The sequence below is a fragment of the Eublepharis macularius genome, chromosome 2 (genome assembly GCF_028583425.1).
Source record: "Eublepharis macularius isolate TG4126 chromosome 2, MPM_Emac_v1.0, whole genome shotgun sequence".
Taxonomy (NCBI): Eukaryota; Metazoa; Chordata; class Lepidosauria; order Squamata; family Eublepharidae; genus Eublepharis; species Eublepharis macularius.
The window spans coordinates 99,560,156-99,581,338 of NC_072791.1; the positions used below are offsets into that span (position 1 = coordinate 99,560,156).

The following is a 21,183-nucleotide window of genomic DNA, read 5'->3' on the forward strand; positions in this document are numbered from 1 at the left end:
CTGGCTCTTCTGAAAAATCATCAGCAGTGACAAGCCTTTATTACATATTGACAAACTAAAATCAGCCGCTCAGAGTTTTTCTGTTTGAGATGACTGCAGGTTACTGGATTGGTTTGTTAAAGCTCTTTATAATTTTCTTTGGGCTGCCTGATTTGGAAATGCAGTAAGTTGTGCATTTTGGTAACTCAAGCATTACCATTTTGCATGAGAAACGAGAAAATTAAATATAAAATGAAGTTACTTATATAGCTGTCCCAATACCACCTTCCATTTTTTATCACTAGGCATTGGAATATAGTTTGGCTTTTTTAATGTTATTACCATATGGAATGTTGAGATATTGCACAGATGCAAAAACTCTTGAAAATGTAGAAGTGCTCACAGACCATACCTTGAGGTCAAAAAATTCATTTTTTCAGTGTGGCAAACTAGCAAGGTTAGCATGCAGTGTTTCTGTTCATTGGAGAAAATGTGTCATTTAAGAAGTAAAGCTGTTTTTGCACAAAACAGTTGTGATTAAACCAGAACTGACGTCTGTTTACTAACCATTTAACTTCAGTATCCTTGTTTGTTTCACTTTAGTATATCTGTTGTACAAATGGTACCTATATATAAATGTTGAACCTTTCTGGCCTCCTGCCAAGTACCATATGCCTTAGATGTCAATGCAAGATAGAAGTTAATGTATGTTGTTAGGTCATTGCTGTTTAACTTCTTGGTGCTCCTTTTTTCCAGGTACACCTACACTATGAACCATTCAAACAAAACTAACAGTATATGAAAATTTGCAGTGTTTCAAGTATATGCTAAATCTAAAAAGGAACTGCATAATAAGGAATTCAGAGATTCTTGCATGTTAATATAGAAGAGATTAACTTCTTACCATTAGTGTTACACTCATGTGATGGGAAGAGTGATATGGAATACTTCGTGCTACCAGTTATGATCTGCTGGTAATAATAGCTCTAAAGGAGTTAGTTTTGCAATTAAGTATAAACTACTGTAGCATTTAGAAGTCATTAAAATCACACCTATAGAAGTCTTTGTGTGTGCTGGTTAGAAACTGAGAAACGTGCTCCAGATATTACATTGTTGAAGTGATATATCTAGGTGAACAGGCTTTGTGAACAAGGCTGTTTTATATGTAGGCAGAATTGTGCTTCTGTTCCCTTGTGCTACAGAATTTTAAGAGGTAATGATGTTTTACAGTAATTAGAGTAATTCTACATACAGTAGTTAATTGTGCAATAAGAACGGATGTGCAGTGTACTGGTTTTCCAGAATATTCATATAATCTGTAGAAGGAGATACTGTAGTGTGTATGTCTGGGAAGAAGCTTTTTAGCAGAGACTACATGCTTTTCATGTTTTTATTCCTTACACAAGGATGAATAAGTGTTGGTCTCAGAACAAGCAGAATGCTAACTTAAGAGTTCCTGGGTGGAATTAGAAACCTAAAAGGGTCACCTAGTCCAGCCCCCTGCACAATGCAGGAAATTCACATCTATCCACCCCTCACCTCCCTCAGTGATCCCTGCTGTATGCCCAGAAGACGGCAAAAACCTCCAGGATCTCTGGCCAGTCTGTCCTGGAGGAAAATTCCTTCCTGACCTCAAATTGGTGATTGACATTATCCTGGGCATATAAGAAGGGGCCGTGAGAGCCAAGCACCAGCTCATCCCTTCATGCACTCCCTCTCTTGATCTATGTACATTCATATTAAATTAAAGACTCATGTTAGCTGTCAGATGATCATCTAAGCTCTTCTTAAATACCTCCAAGGAAGGAGAGCCCACCATCTCCCGAGAAAGCCTCTTCCACTGAGGAACCGCTCCAACTGTCAGGAAGTTCTTCCTAACGTTTAGCTGAAAACTCTCTTGCTTTCATTTTAATCTGTTGTTTCTGGTCCAAACCACTGGGGCAATAAAAATTAACTCTGCTTCATCCTCTATGTGACAGCCCTTAATACGTGAAGAGGGCTATCATACCACCCCTCAGTAATGTCCTCTCCAGGCTAAACATATGCAGGACTTTCAACCTTTCCTCCTAGAACTTGGTCTCCAGACCCCTCTTCATCGTCATTGCCCTCCTTTGGACACGTTCCAGCTTGTCAACATCCTTCTTAAATTGTAGTGCCCAAAACTCTACACAGTTCTCCACATGAGGTCTAACCAGAGCAGAGTAAAGCAATACCATCACCTCACTACAGCATTGCACTGCTGATTCATGTTCAGTGCATGATCTACTAAGATTCCTAGATCCTTTTCACATGGACTACTCCCAAGACAGGTCTCCCCCATCCTATAACTGTGCCTTTGATTTTTCCTACCTAAATGCAGAACTTTACATTTGTCTCCGTTGAAATTCATTTTGTTTTCCAGTCTGTTAAGATTACCCTGAATCTTGATTCCACTGTGTTTGCAATCCCTCCCAATTTAGTATCATCTGCAGATTTAATGAGCATCCCCTCTCTTCCTTCATCCAAGTCATTTATAAAGATCTTGAACAACACAGGGCCCAGGGCAAATCCCTGAGGTACTCCACTTGTCACTCCTCTCTAAGAAGATGAAGAACCATTTACAAAGCATTCTTTGGGAACGATCTATCAATCAGTTACAAATCCATCTTACAGTAAAAAGATCCAAAACACATTACCAACTTGTCATGTGGAACCTTATCAAAAGCTTTGCTGAAATCAAAATAAACTGTCTAAATAATAAACTGTCAAAATAAACAGCATTCCCCTGATCCACAAAATAGTAACTGTCTCGAAAAAGGAGAAAAGGTTAGTCTGATATGACTTATTCTTGAGGAACCCATGCTGGCTCTTAGTAATCACAGCTGTCTTTTTTAAATTTTCAGGGACTGGCTGTTTGATTTGTTCCAAGATGTTTCCAGGTATAGACATCAAGCAGATGGGTTGATAATTACCTGGCTCCTCCTTTTTCCCCTTCTTGAAGATGGGGATAGTATTTGCCCACCTCCAATCTTCTGGCACCTCACTTGTACGCCAAGAATTCTTAAAGATGATAGACAGAGGCTCTGCGATTACATCAAGTTCCTTTAGTATTCTAGGATGCAATTAATCTAATCCTGAGGACTTGAATTCATTTAAAAAACTAGGTGTTTACATACTACCCTAACACCTATCCTAGGCTGAAATTCTTTTTCTTTTCTTTTAGCCAGGATGAGCACAATTTCCCTGGCAAGTGAAGATCGAGGCACAGTAGGAATAGAGCAGTTCTGCCCTCTCTTTATCAGCTGTTAAAATCTCACTTTCCTCCCCCCACAATGGGCCTAACACTTCCTTATCCTTTTTCCTGCTCCAAACATAGCTTAAAGAACCCGTTTTTGTTGTGTTTAGAATCTCTCGCTACCCTAAGTTCATATTGAGCTTTAGCCTTTCTAACACTCTGTTTACAAGCACTGGCAAGTTTTTTTAATTCATCCGTAGTTATACTGCCCTCCTTCCATTTCTTAAATGTGTCTTTTTATTTTTCAGATCTTTAGAAAGCTGTTTATGGAGCCCACCTGGCTTCTTTAGGTACCTCCCATTTTTCTTTCTTATTGGAATAGTTTGTGATTGTGCCTTCAGTATCTTGCTTTTAAGAAACTACCACCTATCTTGAAATCCTTTCTCCCTGAGTTTTTCTGACCATGGCATTCTCCCCAGCATGACTTTAAGCTTGTTAAAATTAGTTTGTCTAAAATCCAACCTATACGTTAGACTGTGTTCAGCTTTTCCCTTATCCAAGATCTTAAACTTTAAAATGACATGGTCACTACTGCCCAGGGTGCCCACTACTTTCACCTCATCAACCAGTTCTTCTCTGTCGGTGAGAATCAAGTCCAAGATAGCAGGCCCTCTTGTTTTCATCTCTGCTTTCTGGAAGATGGAAGTTCTCACAAGACAAGTCAGAAATTTATTAGACCTTACGTTTTTAGCAGACTTTGACTTCCAGCAGATATCAGGGTAATTGAAATCTCCCATGATGACTGTGTTCCATCTCTTTGAAAATTCTGTAATCTAGTCTAGGAGTATATCGTTCAAGTCCTCTGCCTAGCCTGGTGGTCTGTAGCAGACCCCCAACATAATATCACTATTATTTCTTTCTCCTTTTATTTTTACCCAGAGGCTCTCTACTGACCTTCCATGTTCAGATTCAGGTATTTCCATACAATATATACATCCTTGACCTATAATGCTACTCCTCCACCTTTCCTTATTGGTCTATTCCTTTTGTAACCATCAATCCTAATTTTCCAATTGTGTGTCTCATCCCACTAAGTTTCATTAATGCCTATTAGGTTGTAGTTCCCTTCTTTGTTTCCCATACTTTGCACATGAGCGTAGAGACATCAGAATCCGTGGTTTATGTACCTGGAGTACTTCATATCTGTCCTTACCTGCTGTTCATTAGCGCTCTTATTACAAGTAATTGTTATCATACTAGTTTGGGGGGGGGGTTCTCCCTCCCGCAGAGGATTTAGTTTAAAGCCCTCCTTATTAGATTTGTTATGCTCCTGCAAAACACATTTTTTCCTGTCCTGGTGAGATGCAAACCATCTCCCAACAGAAGTGCGTTATCCCGAAAGCATAGTCTGTGATCCAGGAAACCAAACCTTTCCTGACAACACCGTCTGCGTAGCCAGTTATTTCCAATATTCTGCTCCCTAAACCACGGCCCTCAACAGAAAGAAGTGATGAAATCACAGCCTATGCTTCTGGGTCCTTCAGCTTTCCATCCAGAGCCTCATAGTCTCATAATACTTTATGAACTCTGCTGAGCAGTATCATTTGTTCCTACATGGATGAGTAAGAAGGGATGATAATTTTTGGGTTTGATGAGCCTTTCCAGCCTTTCCAGGCTTTCCATCATGTCTTGGATGCGTGCACCTGGTAAATAACATACTTCTTAAGATGATAGGTCTGGTTGGCACTCTTTAGCCTCTACCCCTCTCAGTAGGGAATCCTCAGTCATCACCACATGTCTTCTAATTTGGAAGGCAGACGCACAAGGCCTCTCATCCATAGGGGCCTGAGAAACCTCCTTCTTACTCTCTGGAGCCCTGGATAGTAGTTGTTGTTGCAGTAGTCAAGAGTCATTCTCTATGGGGAACTCTTGGAACTGATTGCTCCGTAATAAAGGATCAGAATATCTCCTGATTTTCTTACTCCTGTGGGTCCCATTCTTCCAGTTGCCCTCTTCCTGTATTCGGTGCTCTTCCTTTTCCTGAGATATCTTCTTGTCCTCCCGTTGTTCTCCCAGAAGTGCTTAATGTGTTTTTTCCCCAAGAACTCTTCACCCTCCCTGATAAGCTGGATGTGGATAAGCATGTCTCAAGCCCTTGAATTTTGTCCTTCAGTAGAGGTGCCAGCTTTTGCTGTACATTTGCTGTAAGTGTAATTACCATGATCCCCTCTTAAGAAGACAAACATGGCACAGACTTTGTAGGTCACTACTTCAGCTCCCTCACCAACCATGTTGCTTAGATCCATATAAGAAGATGACCAGACTTTCCTGCACTCTCCTCAAACTCCCCTGCCAAATATGCAGACATAAAACCCTTTTTGCTCATCCTGTTGCTCACTCCTGTCTGTATGAGGCAATTTCTACAGCTCTACAACTGCAAGCCCTGCCCCCAACTCAAGTAAGGTGACTTATCTTACTCAGAAATCAGGTGACTCAGCAACCACAGGAGAGAGAGAAAGAGGGGGAAAGGAGCAAAAACACACCAGCCAACACAAGCCCCTCTACTCAGTCAAGAGAACCCAGCAGACCCAGGGAAGGGAGAGAAACAGGAGAGGCCTAACTTGAATTGCCGGAATTTGGAACATAAAGCACATCCCACAGCCAATTTAGAATTTAGGGCTAGAATAATCTACAAAACAATGATGAACTGATTTATTAATAATACAACAAAATTTAAAATAGGGCTGCCTAGATAAAAGGCCTGATTTGAACCCTACACTGAGAAGCCATCCTTACCACAGACAACCTAAACTGTCCATAAATGTATGTGCCATATCAATAAAGTAACGCACATCTCGCTATTAGCTTAGCGGTCAATCTCCATCTAGCTGTTGATAATCTCCAAAACTCGATAAACTGAAAATTCTCTTCAATCCACTTGTCTCTGGTGCCTGCTGGGAACCCCATGAAGAGGACATCAGTTGCTCCAGTTAGACTCCTTACTTGTCCTTCCAAATTGTGGTTACCTTCAGTAACCTCTCTCAGCAGTCCTCATCACTATTTTAAGGACCTCCAAATTGTCAGAACAGCCTGATGAAGAAACAAAACCAGTCTGTCTTGTGTTAATAGGACATGCTTTGTGTTATCTACCTGCCAAAACCCTTGAAAAAAGCCTGAGCACCGCAGAACCAATGGTGAGCAGCCTCCAATTTCCTATATCCTTTAGCCCCTCATCATCATCTACCTTAGGCATTAGAATAGACCTGCATCTCTTTACAGCTGTAGAGATAACACCAGTAATTGTCCATAAGTTAAACAAACATGCCATCATCCTTCCTCCTGGGTCCATCCTTTTCAAATCCTAAATTCCTATTCCATCCATCCCAGCAGCACTGCCTTCTCACATATCATCCAGGCTTTCCCACACTACTTCTTCCTTAATGAATTCATGAAAACAGCTATTGTCTGCTTGTCCAAATGACCAAAAATGCCCCAAATCCTTAAACTCACTCTTCACTGCAAGTGCACGTGCGGCGTGTGTTCCTGAGGAACCTGCTGGTGGTAGGCAAACTCTGGGGCCTTGCCACCTCCCACCAATAGCTGGGCAGTCGGCGGATGAGGGGACAAATCCCCGGGAGTTTGCCCGCCACCAGCAGGCACCATGGAATGCTAATATTAGGCAATGGGCTGAGTAACAAGAACCTGATTGAAGGGAGGATAAAACTTGAGGAGGATTGAAGGCTCTCTGAAAAACCTCATAATACTTAAGGAAGGACTATATGGGGGAAAGACAGTGCTGAGAGAAAGCACTCTGATCTTGGTCAGCTGTGGTAGGAAGGAAGCAAATGGAGGGGGTGTGCATGTTTGGAAACTGAGGGGAGCAAAGGGTTGCTGTCCTTTTAAGGGTTGCATGGAAGGGAAAATTGTCACTTCATGGCTTCTGCTGTCCTAACATTGTGACGACAAAGGCCTTACAAGGATATTGAGGATTATAGTCACACTTGGGTAAACACAAACTGCCAATTCTTTGGGTGTAGCCAGCTGGTATAATTAGTGTGAAATGATGAACATAAATATAGTTGTACTTCAGGTTCTTGTACATATGGGTGACCTTTTTCAGTTTGGCATCTTGTGACTTTATCACAATTAACCTTTAATTAGAAGCAAGAGGTTTCCATTAAAGATAAAAACTCGGAGTTTAAAAACTTTATTTTAATGCAGCAGTGTGTTGTTCATCAGCTAGAGCTGCTTAATTTTACTTTATTTTATTAATCTTTTCTGGCATCTTCCTACTTCAGGGCCTTAAAAATAGCCAGGATTTTTCTTAACTATCATAGAAATGCCAATAGATGCAGAGGAGTTAGCCGTGTTAGTCTGTGGTAGCAAAATCAAAAAGAGTCCAGTAGCATCTTTAAGACTAACCAATTTTATTGTAGCATAAGCTTTCGAGAATCAAGTTCTCTTCGTCAGATGCATGATACAGAGACTGGTCAAATATAGAAGAGGAGGGAGAGAAGGGGAGGAGAGAGAAGAGGCAATTAGGGGGGGCAAGGGGAGGGTACAACCAAAACATTCCTTTGCTAGTATATGTAAAAATCTCCTTTTGGTGTGTGGATCAGTTGGCTTCAAAGGAGTTTGATCTCTTTGTCAGATGCATCTGGCAGGGAGAGCTGTGGTTATCGAAGGCTCATACTGCATTGGAATTGGATGGTCTAGCAGTTTGGCTGCTACAAACTAACAGGGCAAACTCCTTTGAAGCCAACTGATCCACACACCAAAAGGAGATGTTTACATATACTAGCAAAGGAATGTTTTGGTTCCACCCTCCCCTTTCCCCTCCTAATTGCCTCTTCTCTCCTCCCCTTCTCTCCCTCCTCTTCTATATTTGACCAGTCTCTGTATCATGCATCTGACGAAGAGAACTTGATTCTCGAAAGCTTATGCTACAATAAAATTGGTTAGTCTTAAAGGTGCTACTGGACTCTTTTTGACAGAAATGCCAAGTGTCCTTGTATATTTTTATTTGTTAATTTATGTCATGCCTTTCTCACTGAGACTCAAGGCAGATTACATAGTGTGAGATTAGTACAATCAGTATCAAGGACATTTTCAAACAATGTCAAGGACATTTCCAAACAGTGTCAAGGACATTTCCATAAACAGTGTCATAGGATGGTTGTTGTGGATTTTCCGGGATGTATAGCCGTGGTCTTGGCATTGTAGTTCCTGATGTTTCAGGAGCTACAATGCCAAGACCACGGCTATACAGCCCGGAAAATCCACAACAACCATTGTTCTCCGGCCGTGAAAGCCTTCGACAATACAGTGTCATAGGATTTTACAACAACATAGCATTAGCAAGGATCCAGTACAGAGTTGAAGAATTGCTGAGACCGAACATAATCAATTCTAGGACTGACATTAGATAACATGAAGCACAAGTAGTATATAAGAGTACATATTCAAAGCAACAGATAATATTCAAGGCAACATAGTGGTGAAGTCTATGGTCTCTAACTCATTAGCGAGGCATCTGAGACCCCTCTCCTGACCTCCTCAGGCAGGCCATTCCACAATATAAGGACCACTACAGAGAGAGCCCATGTACGGGCTGCTGTTGATTTCACCCATGTGCAGACTGGCACCTGTAAGAGACCCTGTTCAGATGAGCAAAGCAGCCGTGGAGGCATATAGGGAGGGAGGCAGTCCCATAGGTATGCTCTGCCAAGGCTATGGAGAAATTTGTATGTAATAACCAATACCTTGAACTGAGCACGGTAATTGATAGTTAGCCAATGGAGTGACTGTAGGATGGGAGTGATGTTCATGATCCTGTTCGCTCCTGCTAACAGTCGAGCTGCAGTATTTTGCACCAATTGGAGCCTCCTAGTTAACTTAGATGGGAGACCAATGTATAGTGCATTGCGATAGTCAAATTTTGATGTTACCAGAGCATGGATCCAGGTGGCCAGGTCAGCCGTGTTGAGGTAAGAAGCCATCTTCCAGGCTACAGTGAGACTGTAGTAAGCGTTTTTTGCGGTTGCCTTAACTTGTTTTTCTAGTAGTAGTGCTGGATCCAGTATAACCCCTAGGCTTTTAACCAAGTCTGCAAGGGTCAGAAGAACTCCATTGAAAGTAGGGAGTACAATGTCTTTCAAGATCTTTGCCTTCCCAACAAGCATCACTTCAGTCTTGCCTGGATTCAATTTCAGTTTATTTTTCAGCCATTTCACAACGGCTGTCAGACAGTGATCTAAGATTTTTGTTGCATCCAGTTGGGACCTAGATAGCAAATTGGGTGTCATCTGCATATTGATGACATCCCACTCCATAGCTGCGAATGAGTTCTCCTGAAGGTTTTACTTAGAGGTTGAATAACATGGGAGTTAAGATTGCGCCTTGCGGAACCCCACAAGATAGTTTCCATTCTGGAGATAGCTGATCTCCAACAGCAACCCTTTGAGTCTGTTCCTTGTGAAATGATTTAAACCAGTCCAGGGCACATCCTTTGATGCCCACTTCTGTTTCTAAATGGCTCAGCAGGATGGCATGGTCTTCTTTGTCAAAGGCTGCAGACAGATCCAGGAGGAGCAATAAGGAGGTATGGCCTTTGTCTATATTCAGACAGAAATAATCCACTAATGCTACTACAGAGACAACTAGTGTTGTCTCTGTCCCATGCCCTGGTCTGAAAGGGTCCACAGCACTAGAGTCATCCAAGAAGATCTGGAGTTGGTCAGCTACTGCTCTCTCAATCACTTTACCCAGAAAGGGCAGATTAGACACTGGGCGATAATTGGCCACATCAATTTTGTCTAGGGATGTTTTTTTAATTAGTGGACAGATCACTGCCTGTTTGAAAGGTTGGGGGAAGATGCCCTGAGTTAGCAATTGATTTACAATAGATCTCAGTGGTTCACTTTGGTGGTTTTTACTTGATTTTCACAGCCAAGATGGGCAAGGAGCAAGCGCACAAGTAATGGCTTTCATAGATGTCAGGATCCTGTTAAGGTCTGTCATTGTGATTGGTTCAAAGCAGTCCAAATATGAGCCAGATGGTGTATTAAACATTTTTCTTATCTCATTTGCATTGCAGCTAGCAGCTAGATCAGAGCATATCCATATTATTTTATCAGCGAAAAACTTAGCAAAGGCATTACAACATTGTCTGTTCTTGGGATTATAAAGGTTCAGATTCAGGGGTTAGAAGGTGTCTGGATATCCTGAACAATTGGGATGGTCATGAACTAGCCGGCGCAATGGTTGCTGAGAAATAACATTTCTTTCCCGTTTTTATTTCCACTTTATAGATCCTTCAATGTGTTCTGTAGCAAGCTCTATCAGCTTCCATGCGAGTTTTTCACCAGCGTCTTTCTAGACATCTTCCGGCTAGGGGTGTGTACCCCCAAAATATTCAGGTTTCCTGCTTCGAGTTTGAATCGCTTTGAAATGCTCCATAAAGATCTGAAGCATTCCAAAGTGATTCAGTGGAGAAGCTTTCTCCCAGCACCCTCACCCCTCAACTTAGCCCCCCTGGCCTCTCCACCCCACTTATCTGGCCGGGCGGGGAAGGCCGGAGCCGCTGCCTCTGCCACCGCCGCTGCCTCCTCCAGGCTCGCAATGGCTCACAGGGTGGCAGGGAAGGATGGAGCTGCTGCCTCTGGCCCTTCCTGCCCGTCTAATGGCCGCTGTGGCCATTAGAGGGGCAGGAAGGGCCTTTTTCACCTCCTCTGCTGCCACATGGCTGCAGGGAGGGCTGGAGCTGCCGCTGCCTCCTCTGGGTCTGCAGCAGCCCGCAGGGCGGCAGGGAAGGCTGGATCTGTCTCCTCCAGCCCTTCCTGCCCCTCAAATGGCTGCTGTGGCAGCCATTTGAGGGGCAGGAAGGGCCTTTTCTGCCTCCTCCGCCACCATGTGGCCCCGCAGGGCTTTGAGGAGGGCTGGAGCTGCCGCTGTGCTGCCTCCTCCAGGCTCGCAGCTGTCCGTAGGGCGGCTGAGAAGGCCAGATCCAGTGGCATATGGCCCGGCAGGGAAGGCTGGAGCTGCTGCTGCCGCTGCCCCACCACCTCTGCAGCTGCAGGGCCAAGGTAAGTGGGCTCCCCCCCCCCGTCTGCCAGCTGATAGTTTAGAGGGACCTGCCACTTGCAAGAGGCAGGGAAAGGTCCCTTTAAACTGGCTCCAATGCTTCCAGAAGCAACCCGAATGCTTCAGGGAAACTTTGATTCAGGAATCTTTTCAAATCGGGTCTGATTTGGGTATTTTATCCCAATCAGAAACCCGAAGCGCACACCCCTACTTCTGGCCCTTTTCAGGTCAGCCAGCTCCATGGTAAACCATGGTGCCGGCTGTAGGAATGACACGACACAGGGTTGAGATTCTGAGCATCAGTCTGTGAAGGCTAGTCTCTCTAGTGGCTCTTTTATTTAGGCACAGCATGCATACACAAGGACTGATAACCAAGGAAATAATGTTTATCTGTGCTGGCATCCAGTTAACCAGTTACTGACAGCGACGGCTGAAACTGCACGTAGCCAAGAGAAACTTTGCATTGTTAAGCATTTACGAGCAGAGGGGAGCAGAGTGTCCTTTCGATCAGGGTAGGTTTGCCTATCCTGCTGACCTACACGCCCACAGCCGGCTTCCATCCCAAGGGCCGGAAGAGTTGACAAGGAACAATGGTGTCAATAGCTTCAAGGACCTTTGTGTTCCATGCTTATTTGTATGTCTTGGTTTATTTGCCAGCCAGAGTCATTAATATTCTGTTCACAATTCTGTGTGGCATGTATCTCTTTGCTGTAATTAATTTTGAAGGTTCTAATCCAAGCTTTTTAAAAAAGTCTGAACCTTGCCAGTGTAGAAGCAGTAGTATCCCAGAGCATCATAGGAGAAGTGTCAGGTATAATTCTCTTTCCAGATGGCACCCCTACAGGTGAGGCAGTAGCCTGTGAAATTACATTCTAAATTACACAAGAGAGGAGCACCACACATAGAGCAAAGCATTCAAAAATTGGTAATAAATGACTTGATTGAAAATGAGGGACAGTTCCAACATAACTTAAAGGGATATGAGAAAAGGCATGAGAGAAAAGAGATCTAAGGAAAACCTGAAAAACCACAATTGGAAAGGTCTGAGGGAGGACAGTGATATCTGTTATACTGCAAGATTATTTTGTTACGGCCTGCCATTTTGTCTACTGGAGCCTTCAGTGTGGTTCTCAACATAAAATCATAAAAGTAATGTCATAAAATATCAATCACTATAAAACTAATGAAATAATCCTCCTGGCATCTGGAAGGTAAATGGAGGGAATATCAGACATACAGCAATTTGCAAGATGTAGATTGTACTGGGTGCCATGATATAACATCACTTGGATGTTTTTGGACACAGTGTCTTGCTTCATAGAACTCATGTGCATAGTACTCCTCTGCTGGATTGTGTTTAAAGTCTGCAAAAGGAATGCTGTGTGGCCCTTTCTCATGATTTCAGTGTATGTCCTTTGTTAGGAAAAAACATAGCAGTTATGATAGAGAAAGGAGGAAAACTGAGGGCCTCTACTAAACCAAAGCATACACTTTATACTGAGCAAGCAGCTACAGATAAAAGGTTTAAAATACAGCAGATGTTTTCTTCTAACTGTCATGGAGCCATTTGAGATTGGCTGCAGAAAGATTTCTGGGAAGCCAGAGGATGAGTATCAGGAAAGAGTCTACAACAGCTCCCAGTATTTATTTAGTTCTGTCTGCTGCTATTGAAGCTGTGACAACTAAAATGAATGCAGGCTCTCAGTGAATCATTCCATACATGCAGTTCCAGAGGGGTAGCTGCATGAGTTCTCTGCAGCCAAAATTAGAGTCTTATGAGCACCTTAAAGACAAACGTTGTTAAATAAACTTTCATGAGTCAGAACCACTTACTTACAAAAGCATATGCCATAATAAATTGGTCAGTCTTCAAGATGCTTCAAGTCTCTGCGATTTTATAGTGAGTGAGAGTTTTCTTGGGGGCAAGAATATAAGAACTCTTCCCTTACTGGGTCATGCTATAGGTCCCTTCTCTTTCAGTAATCAATCTTCCAGCCATAAATTGAAGAAGGGCATGACAGATTACACATCAGGAGCTGGTTATCAGGTGCTGCACCTCTAAACATGTCCTTGTATTTGTAGCTATCATGAATAATAGGAGATTAACTTCCATAAGAGCATACCAAGAGTTCATGGTACTTTTTTCTGTTGGGCTTGTTTTGATGAAATTATGTTTTGATTTAACTCAACGTTTGTTCAACCATAGCCATGAGAGAAAAGAACACCCTCTATTTTTAAGTCTTTGGTAAGCAGAAAAACAAAGCAAATGGTATCAGTAGGGCTAAATCAAGTTCTTCTCACTGCTAATTGGAAATACCACTCAGCACCTCCTTATTGTTTCTGTATTCCTGCCCATAAAGATTGCAGAGACCGTAATCAGGCATTTCCATCAACCCTCAAATGACATTTCCAGTCTCAAAAATGTTAATATAATTTCACATTTTACAACATTTCTTTGAAAAAACAACAACATACACTTATGTCCATTGCACTTAACAGAGTGCATCACAATGTGCAGCTCACCTTGAATGTGAATGCTTATGAAGAAGTGTGGAAGCAGTCGTAAAATACGGTAATTAAAAAGACATTTGATCAAACTTAGCCACTTTGTCCCTAAAGCCATAATGTGGCATCTGCTGCATACCACTCTGTGCTTATCATACATCATACAAACAGTACAAAACTTGTAGTGGTGAAAATAAGGTCTGTAATTACTTGGCATGCCCTGGCCTAGATAGCCCAGGTGAGTCTGATTTCATCAGACCTCAGAAGCTAAGCAGGGTCAGCCTTGGTTAGTAATTGAATGGGAGACATCCAATGAAGACCAGGGTTGCAAAGACAGGCAATGACAAACCACCTCTGATAGTCTCGTGCCATGAAAACCCCAGCAGGGTCCACTCCAATCATTTGGCAGACAAATGCTAGACTAGTGCAGGGAAGTGGTTTATTTGACATAAAGAGAGGAAAGGGTAAAGGACTAAAGGGAAGGATAAAGAAGGCTTATGGACATATATGATGGTTTAATGTGAGCATACCCATATATTACAGTTAAATCTTATTTGAGATAGTTCTTTACAGAATAATTTAATTACCAATAATTTATGTAAGAGTAAGATCATTATGAATCCAACTGCTATGTTACATTAGCTAACTGCTGTAAAGAAGGGATATACTATAGTTGACTTTTATGTAGGCATGTAAAAAAGAACACTCACTGTTTGTCCTTGCAAACTTCATGCAGCAAACATTCTAAAGCATTACTTGTAAAATCCGTATATGGTTGTAGAAGAACTTCTTTAATATGGTGTTTTTGTCTTTCAATGTACAGGGATATTTCCTTCTTTTTGAGTCAATGCTGGATTCTGTGATTTATGCAAGGAACAAGTACCTGGGAAAAGGTGGTTCAGGTTAGTCTACAATTCTGTTTTAATAAACCATATCTGGGGAAGCAAAAGATTTAGACTCTGCTATGCATGACTGAAAGTTCTTACCTTGCAATGAAAAACGCTTCCATTAGTGGACGCTTCATGGTGTTTATTTTATAGTACAGGTAGTACAAAAGCATTGATAGGATATTTGGGCCTTAACAAAATAGCATTTTAAAGAACACTTTGACTTTACAAAAATAGAAATGTAATCCTTGAAAGTTTATAAAGTTTTTTTTCTGTTGAAAAACAGGGTAGGGCTTTCGCCATAAGTTATTGTCATAGAAACATAAAGATTGATTTAACTTGAATTTAATTTCTAAGAATTTATTAATATACTATCAGTTCAGTCCTAAACAGTCCAATCCTTGGTTGTTGCATGAAGGTCAAGCAGAACTGGAGTGAATCAAGTTTTTTGGATGGAATCTAAAATAGATTTGAGAATCAAAAATAGATATAAGCAACTTGCAGCTGGTAGTCCTGTTTTATGATGTTGTCCATGTGAATGAAGATCTGATTATAATTTGTTTTAGTACATTCAAGGAAGTGGAGCTCATGCAGCTGTATGTGTTGGATATATGCATTGTTTCTATATGGGATTTTTAAATTTTAGATTGGTGTATTTAGTTTGGTGTTCCACTATGAACATTGAAGAGTAGAATATACCTTAATAAGTAAATACAGTTTTATTAGAATTCTCACAATACTACAAAATCACTCAACAGAATAATGGATATATAAAATCTGTAAATTGAATCAACTACAGGAAAACAGGTATAATGTTGTGTGCCCAAGAGCACAAGCTAACTTCTCTCACTATACTTATCCTACATATTGCCTACATGTTACAATTCCAAAGATTTTTTCACTGTCTTCTTGTAGCTCTTTCTTAAGGAAATAATTTTAGATGTTAAGTCTATTAAAGAAATTATATGGATTGTTATTTGTTGGCCAGAACACACGCTTGCAATCTTCCCAGTAGATTGTACTCACTACTCTTAGAAAATCTTATTTCAGTGGGCTGAAACCTTGTTGACTGCATCCAGTTACTTAGAATATATCTATAACACATATTTCTTCCCCTTCTCTAATTTGTGGGTCAAACATAATTGCAGAAACAAATTCATTTTATCACTTCTGTTTTTCCATTGGTTACTTTGCAGTGTCTAATTTAAATATATGAAGCAATGCCCCGGGGCCAGGTATTTGTGTTGTGTTTATTGTCATACATAAACACATAATTCTGTCTTCCAGACTTCTGTAATTTGCAGAATAGACTCTCTACACTTTAGCACCATGACTCTAAGAATGGGGCCAAGGATTCTATCAGAATCCTCTGCTGTTTTAAGCTATAGTGCATCTAGGTGGTTTGTTTCCTGATAGGAAATTTGTTTCATGTTGGCAAATGAGAGAGAATCTGTCCAACCCCAACTCTTCTCAAGAGATTTTGCACTCCTTCCTGTTTAGAGAACTTTGTTTTTTGTTAATGGGAAATGTTGAGTCATCTGTGCTTACTGATCCGCTTATTGACTGTGTGCATACTAGCTTAATTTAAAGTGGTGCTTAGGTAGGGAAAATGCAGGCCACAGTCAAATTAAACTGCCGTGTTTAAGCACTCTGGGAGAGCTGTTCTTTTGCCCAGCCTTAGTATTATAGGCCCACTGAATACTGCCATGCCTTGTGTTATTCTAAGTATTTGGCACATCTGTAGAATTAATAATTTAGAGGTACTTATTGCTGTATGGAAAATATTTGCCCTGGAAAATATTTGCTGGGGAAAAACTACAGTTATATAATTGAAAGCTTTTAGTTTTAAGTCTTATACAAGTGGGGAGTCATATTTTTAACTGACCAGAGGAACACAGCTGGCAGAACAAGTCAAACGATAACAAAATGAAAACATTTTCTATAGCTTGCTTCCTTTGTCTGCTGGGGGAAGTTTAGAGTCTTGCAATCCTAGCGGGGAACGCTTCTTGCTCTTGTTCTAATAGCATAGCTGTACAAGTTCAGCTTTCCATCTTCCTGCAGCATACTAAGCCAGTAAAGCCAAGAGTGCAACAAATGAATGATTTGTATAGAACAGGGTTGGGCAACTAGTTGCCAGATAATCAAATCTGGTCCCCTGCAGTGGTGCCATAGCTGTCCTCCCCCATGCTTCCCCACCCCCCATGCTTGTGTCACTTCCAGTGGCCACGTAAGTGCAAAAGAGAAGAACTGTGTTGGCAGTGAAGCCATACTGAACAAACACCAAAATCACTTTGCACTGCCACAGAGAACTCTGGTATGTATTCTCACTTGGTGTGGGATTCTTGGCCGAATCATTTGCTTGTCTTTTCTTTTCTTTTGGCCTTGTTGTTGCATCTGCTCTGGTAGGAAAATATTATTGAAGTTTATTTTATTTATTTATTTGATTTATACCCCACCCTCCCCACAAATGGGCTCAGGGAGGTTTTACCTATAGGCATATATGTACCTATAGTTCTTTAACTATGGGCATATAGGGTACACAATTGCATACTTACAAGATTTTGAGCCCAAGAATCTTGTTCAGGGCTACATCCAGAACTTAAAAGACTAGCCATCATCCTGCATTGTAGCCAAGCATGTTTTTTCTGAGATTCCAAAGAAATAGAAACAAGGGCATTTTTTCAGTTTCAGGACTTGCCAGCTAAAATCTCAATCTCCTGAGAATTAGGAAAAAACCTCTGAGCATGAAAAGAATGGCAACATATGGCTCAAGCCCAACAAAAGATAAATACAGCATAGCTTCTAAATCAGCACAATTATTGGGCAAGTGAGAATCAGATGGAAGAGCTTGGAATTCACTTCCTGCTGTACTTTAATGTACTATGTACTGTGAAGTGCAATGGCTAATCTTAATATGGTGGTGTTTAACATCTTGGAGCTACTAAAGTTACAATTGGAATTTAATTTTTAAAGTTGTTATGACAAAAAGTATTCTCAGTATTAATAATTGTCAGTAAGTAAATAGACTTGAAAGCTCTGAGCTAGATTTAATTGATAACTGATATTTCCTGTTTAAGGGATTTTTGTTGAGTGGGTTAAAGGTTTTTTCCCCCTACATTATTTTATGACTGAATTTGTAGTATTGTATATACATTTGTAGTTTTTCATAATATAGAATGAGTTAGCATAACTTTTATATCAATATATCAGATTCTCAACATGGCCCCATCCCAGATACTTAAAACTGTGGATTGAGTCCACGTTGAGAGAAGGTAGATTTTTGTAGAAAAATATGAACAGCATTAAAAATATGAACAGAAGTGCTTTGCATACCTCTGTTGGACAGAATGTGTGGGAGATGGAGGGGGAACCACTGCTACCTTAGCCAGAGAAGCAAAAAAATTTTGTCTTTTTTGAACTGTTTTCTATATTGCTTTTTAGGTATATGTATTTGGTTTTAACGTATAATGTATGATGCATTCTTTGTTGTTAGCTGCCCTGAGCCCGTTTGCGAGGACAGCAGGGTATAAATCTAATAAAATAAATACTGCAGAGCAGGATGAGAGCAGGATCAGCCCCTCCCCTCCCTGCAGATTTGCAGGTACAAACAGGTTGGGCCAAGTACTGGTATGGACTATGGGAAAGATGAGCAGAGCAACATAGGGGCAGGCAGATAGAGCAATAAGGGTGGATGGGCAGGTTGGCAGAGCAGTAGGAGGGCACGCAGAGTCTGGAGTGGAATGGGTAAGTTAGATTTTCTCTTCCCTGTGACTTTCTCTCTCCTCTTCCTACTGCTGGTGGAAAGGAATTGTATGCCCAAGCCACTCCCAGCTTCTGTGCTGCGGGCTGGCAGATGGCTGGGGGAGTGAAGGGAGAGAGGATGGGACCTCCTCTCCCAAGCATTTCAAGTCCCGGCTTGCAAAGAACTGTAATAGCAGATTATGTTACAAATTAAAGCACATGAAGAAGCAAGGCCAATCAGTGAATAGTAAACCAAGATTTCTAAAAACAACAACAACACTGTAAACATTTATCTATTTTTATCTATTTATTTAAACATTTAGTGATTGACTTAAAGTGAAGTGGGGGTCTGCAGTAATGGAGGGAAAGTAGTATTGCTTGTCAGTTGGATCCTGCCAGGAGGCCCCTTTTTGATGCTCAAAAGTTTGTGCTGATGATCATAGGGACCCACTGGACCAAAAAGCTACATGGAACTAGGGCTGCATTGAATAGGGAAATTAGACAAGATGATCCTTCTCTCTCGCACCTTTTTTGACAGGTTTAGGAAATGCAGTATAACCCTGTAACGTAGGACATAATTCTAAATAAGTGGCTACAATGGATTACTAATTTTGAAATGTAGAATTGAGAAATGATTTTCATGAACACAAATTGAAATATTGCTAGAATACAGGAGGCACAATGAGGGAGTAGACACAATGGGGAGAGAGCAGTGAGGTGAAAAGCAATGATAAGGGTATAAATATTAAGCTATAATATAATACAATGTTAAGAATGCTGCTAGCTTGATTGTCCAGTTCATTTAGCACGATTTTGAATAGAACACTTGTGCCTTTGGGCATTTAACTGATGCTCTTCTGCTAGCTAGTTTGGGAGGTTAATGGGTACCTTGTAAATGATTTCCTGTGTTTCTCTATAAATCAACCAGCAGGTGGGGTTCAAACTGCAGAAGACCTCATAGCACACGTGATCTACTTTTGTACTATGTGAATCAACAGAATGGATGGTGCTGTCAAACTTCAATGAGATAAAAATATACTACATTAACACTGGAGTGGAACTTCTTCAAGATTTGGGCTAGAGGTCTAGTAATCCCTTTGCCTGAGTAGAGATTTTATTAGTTTATTTATTAATGAAAGTGTTTCAATACAATACAAGGTGTTTTAGCCTAGGGAATTCTGTCACAACCATGTGTGTATAACATGATTAAGCTTTTCATCAGTGCCCTTTTATTTGCATAGCTGTTATTTTCTGCAAGGGTATAAGCACAGGACTAGGAAAAATATGCTGCAGAAACCTCTGGAAATCCCCCCATGAAACCTCTGGAAACCAGAAACCTCTGGAAGGCCTTACAAAATCGGAGGTTGGGGGGAAATAAAGTAGCTGGGAAATGTGTGTGTAGTGCCTGTGGCCTATATTGTACAGTTCGTTTAAAAGGATTTTAAATGGGCTACTAACTCCTTCAAGAATTTTTATCTGGTGAGCTGTTGACAGAAGAAAGTACCTTCTTTGAGTTCAATGTGCCTGAGTAATATGAAGCAGTTTAAACCCCTAAGCTAAGTGGTGTTTAGCTTTTGTTTAGACGTCCTTGTTGTCATTGTCCCCAGTCCAGAAAAATTGAGCATCCCTTGCATTAATGTGGTGCAGAGCCTGGAGTGTTAGACTCGACTCTGGGAGTTTAGGATGCTCATTACTAGACATGGGCACGATCCGCATTACGATAGAAAAAAACCCATGATAATGGCGATCGTGCGATTGTGACCTGGTGGAACGTGATCGTCCACGGCCAACGATCAAGCGATCAGGAGAGGCCTGGATCATTGCATTCGGGCTCGGATCGGGGATCCATACACTCAGGCGCCAGCAATCTATTCCCCTGGCAACAGAGCTAGGGGAAAGCCTAAGCTCTGTTTGCCCTCCTTCCGTCGCCCTGGAAACCCGAATGGAAGACCAGCTTTCCTTGATCAGCAGGGCTTCCTTCCAACCACGGAGCAGCAAAGCAGAGAAGACACCAGGGGAGGGAGGGGGAAGGGGGTGTTCTGTAGCCATGGACACTCCAATCTCATCCCTGCAAACCCTGACAGGCAGCTCTGATGGCCAAACACAGACCTCCTGTATTGCTGAATGGGACCTGAGGGGAGGCGGCTCATCGCCACCTCCCTGTGCCTGCCAGGCCCGGCAGCTGCCACCAGCACCCACCATTAATGTATCGCTGGGAATACCAGCACGCTCCAGTTTGGCCTGGCGGGCGGGCACATGGGGGGTGCCGCTGGTGAGCAGCCAGACCCCCTGCCCCCTGAGGGGAGGCGGCTCGTCGCTGCCTCCCTGTGCCCGCCAGGCCTGGCGGCCACTGGCACCACCCACCCCACATAATACCAGCATGCCGTGCTTTGGCCTCCACGATCACGATCCACGATCCACAGCTCGGGAACGGGAGATGATCGGCGTAGATTGTTATTTCAGGATCGTCGTCGGCGCCGATCCACAATCCGCTGGATGGTTAAAAATTTTTGGATCGTGCCCATCTCTACTCATTACACCTTGCTATGAATTAATTTTGTGGGTCTAGGCAAATCTGTGTCCCAAAGATCAGTAAAATAGTAGCACTAGTGGTAACCTAAGTATGGCTTTCTTGTAGTTACTAGCATGTTGATTGTGAGGTGTGTGGTGTAGCTTTGTGGTAAAAATTATTAGCAAGATGTTTGATGAATGCACTATTGCAGTGCAGATGGGAGCTGGTAGATACGGGGTAGGATTGATCAAAGAGGGCCAGTA

The 21,183-nt window shown here is 41.8% G+C and overlaps 1 protein-coding gene across 4 annotated transcripts in view; it reads left to right on the forward strand.

The window, feature by feature from the left end:
• PRMT3 (protein arginine methyltransferase 3) overlaps positions 1-21,183 on the forward strand; it is a 105,385-nt gene that overhangs the window by 28,913 nt on the left and 55,289 nt on the right. For all 4 annotated transcript variants that reach the window (XM_054972004.1, XM_054972006.1, XM_054972005.1 and 1 more), the window contains one exon: positions 14,604-14,682. In XM_054972004.1, the coding sequence (XP_054827979.1) occupies positions 14,604-14,682 (79 nt within the window). The remainder of the gene's footprint in view (positions 1-14,603; positions 14,683-21,183) is intronic.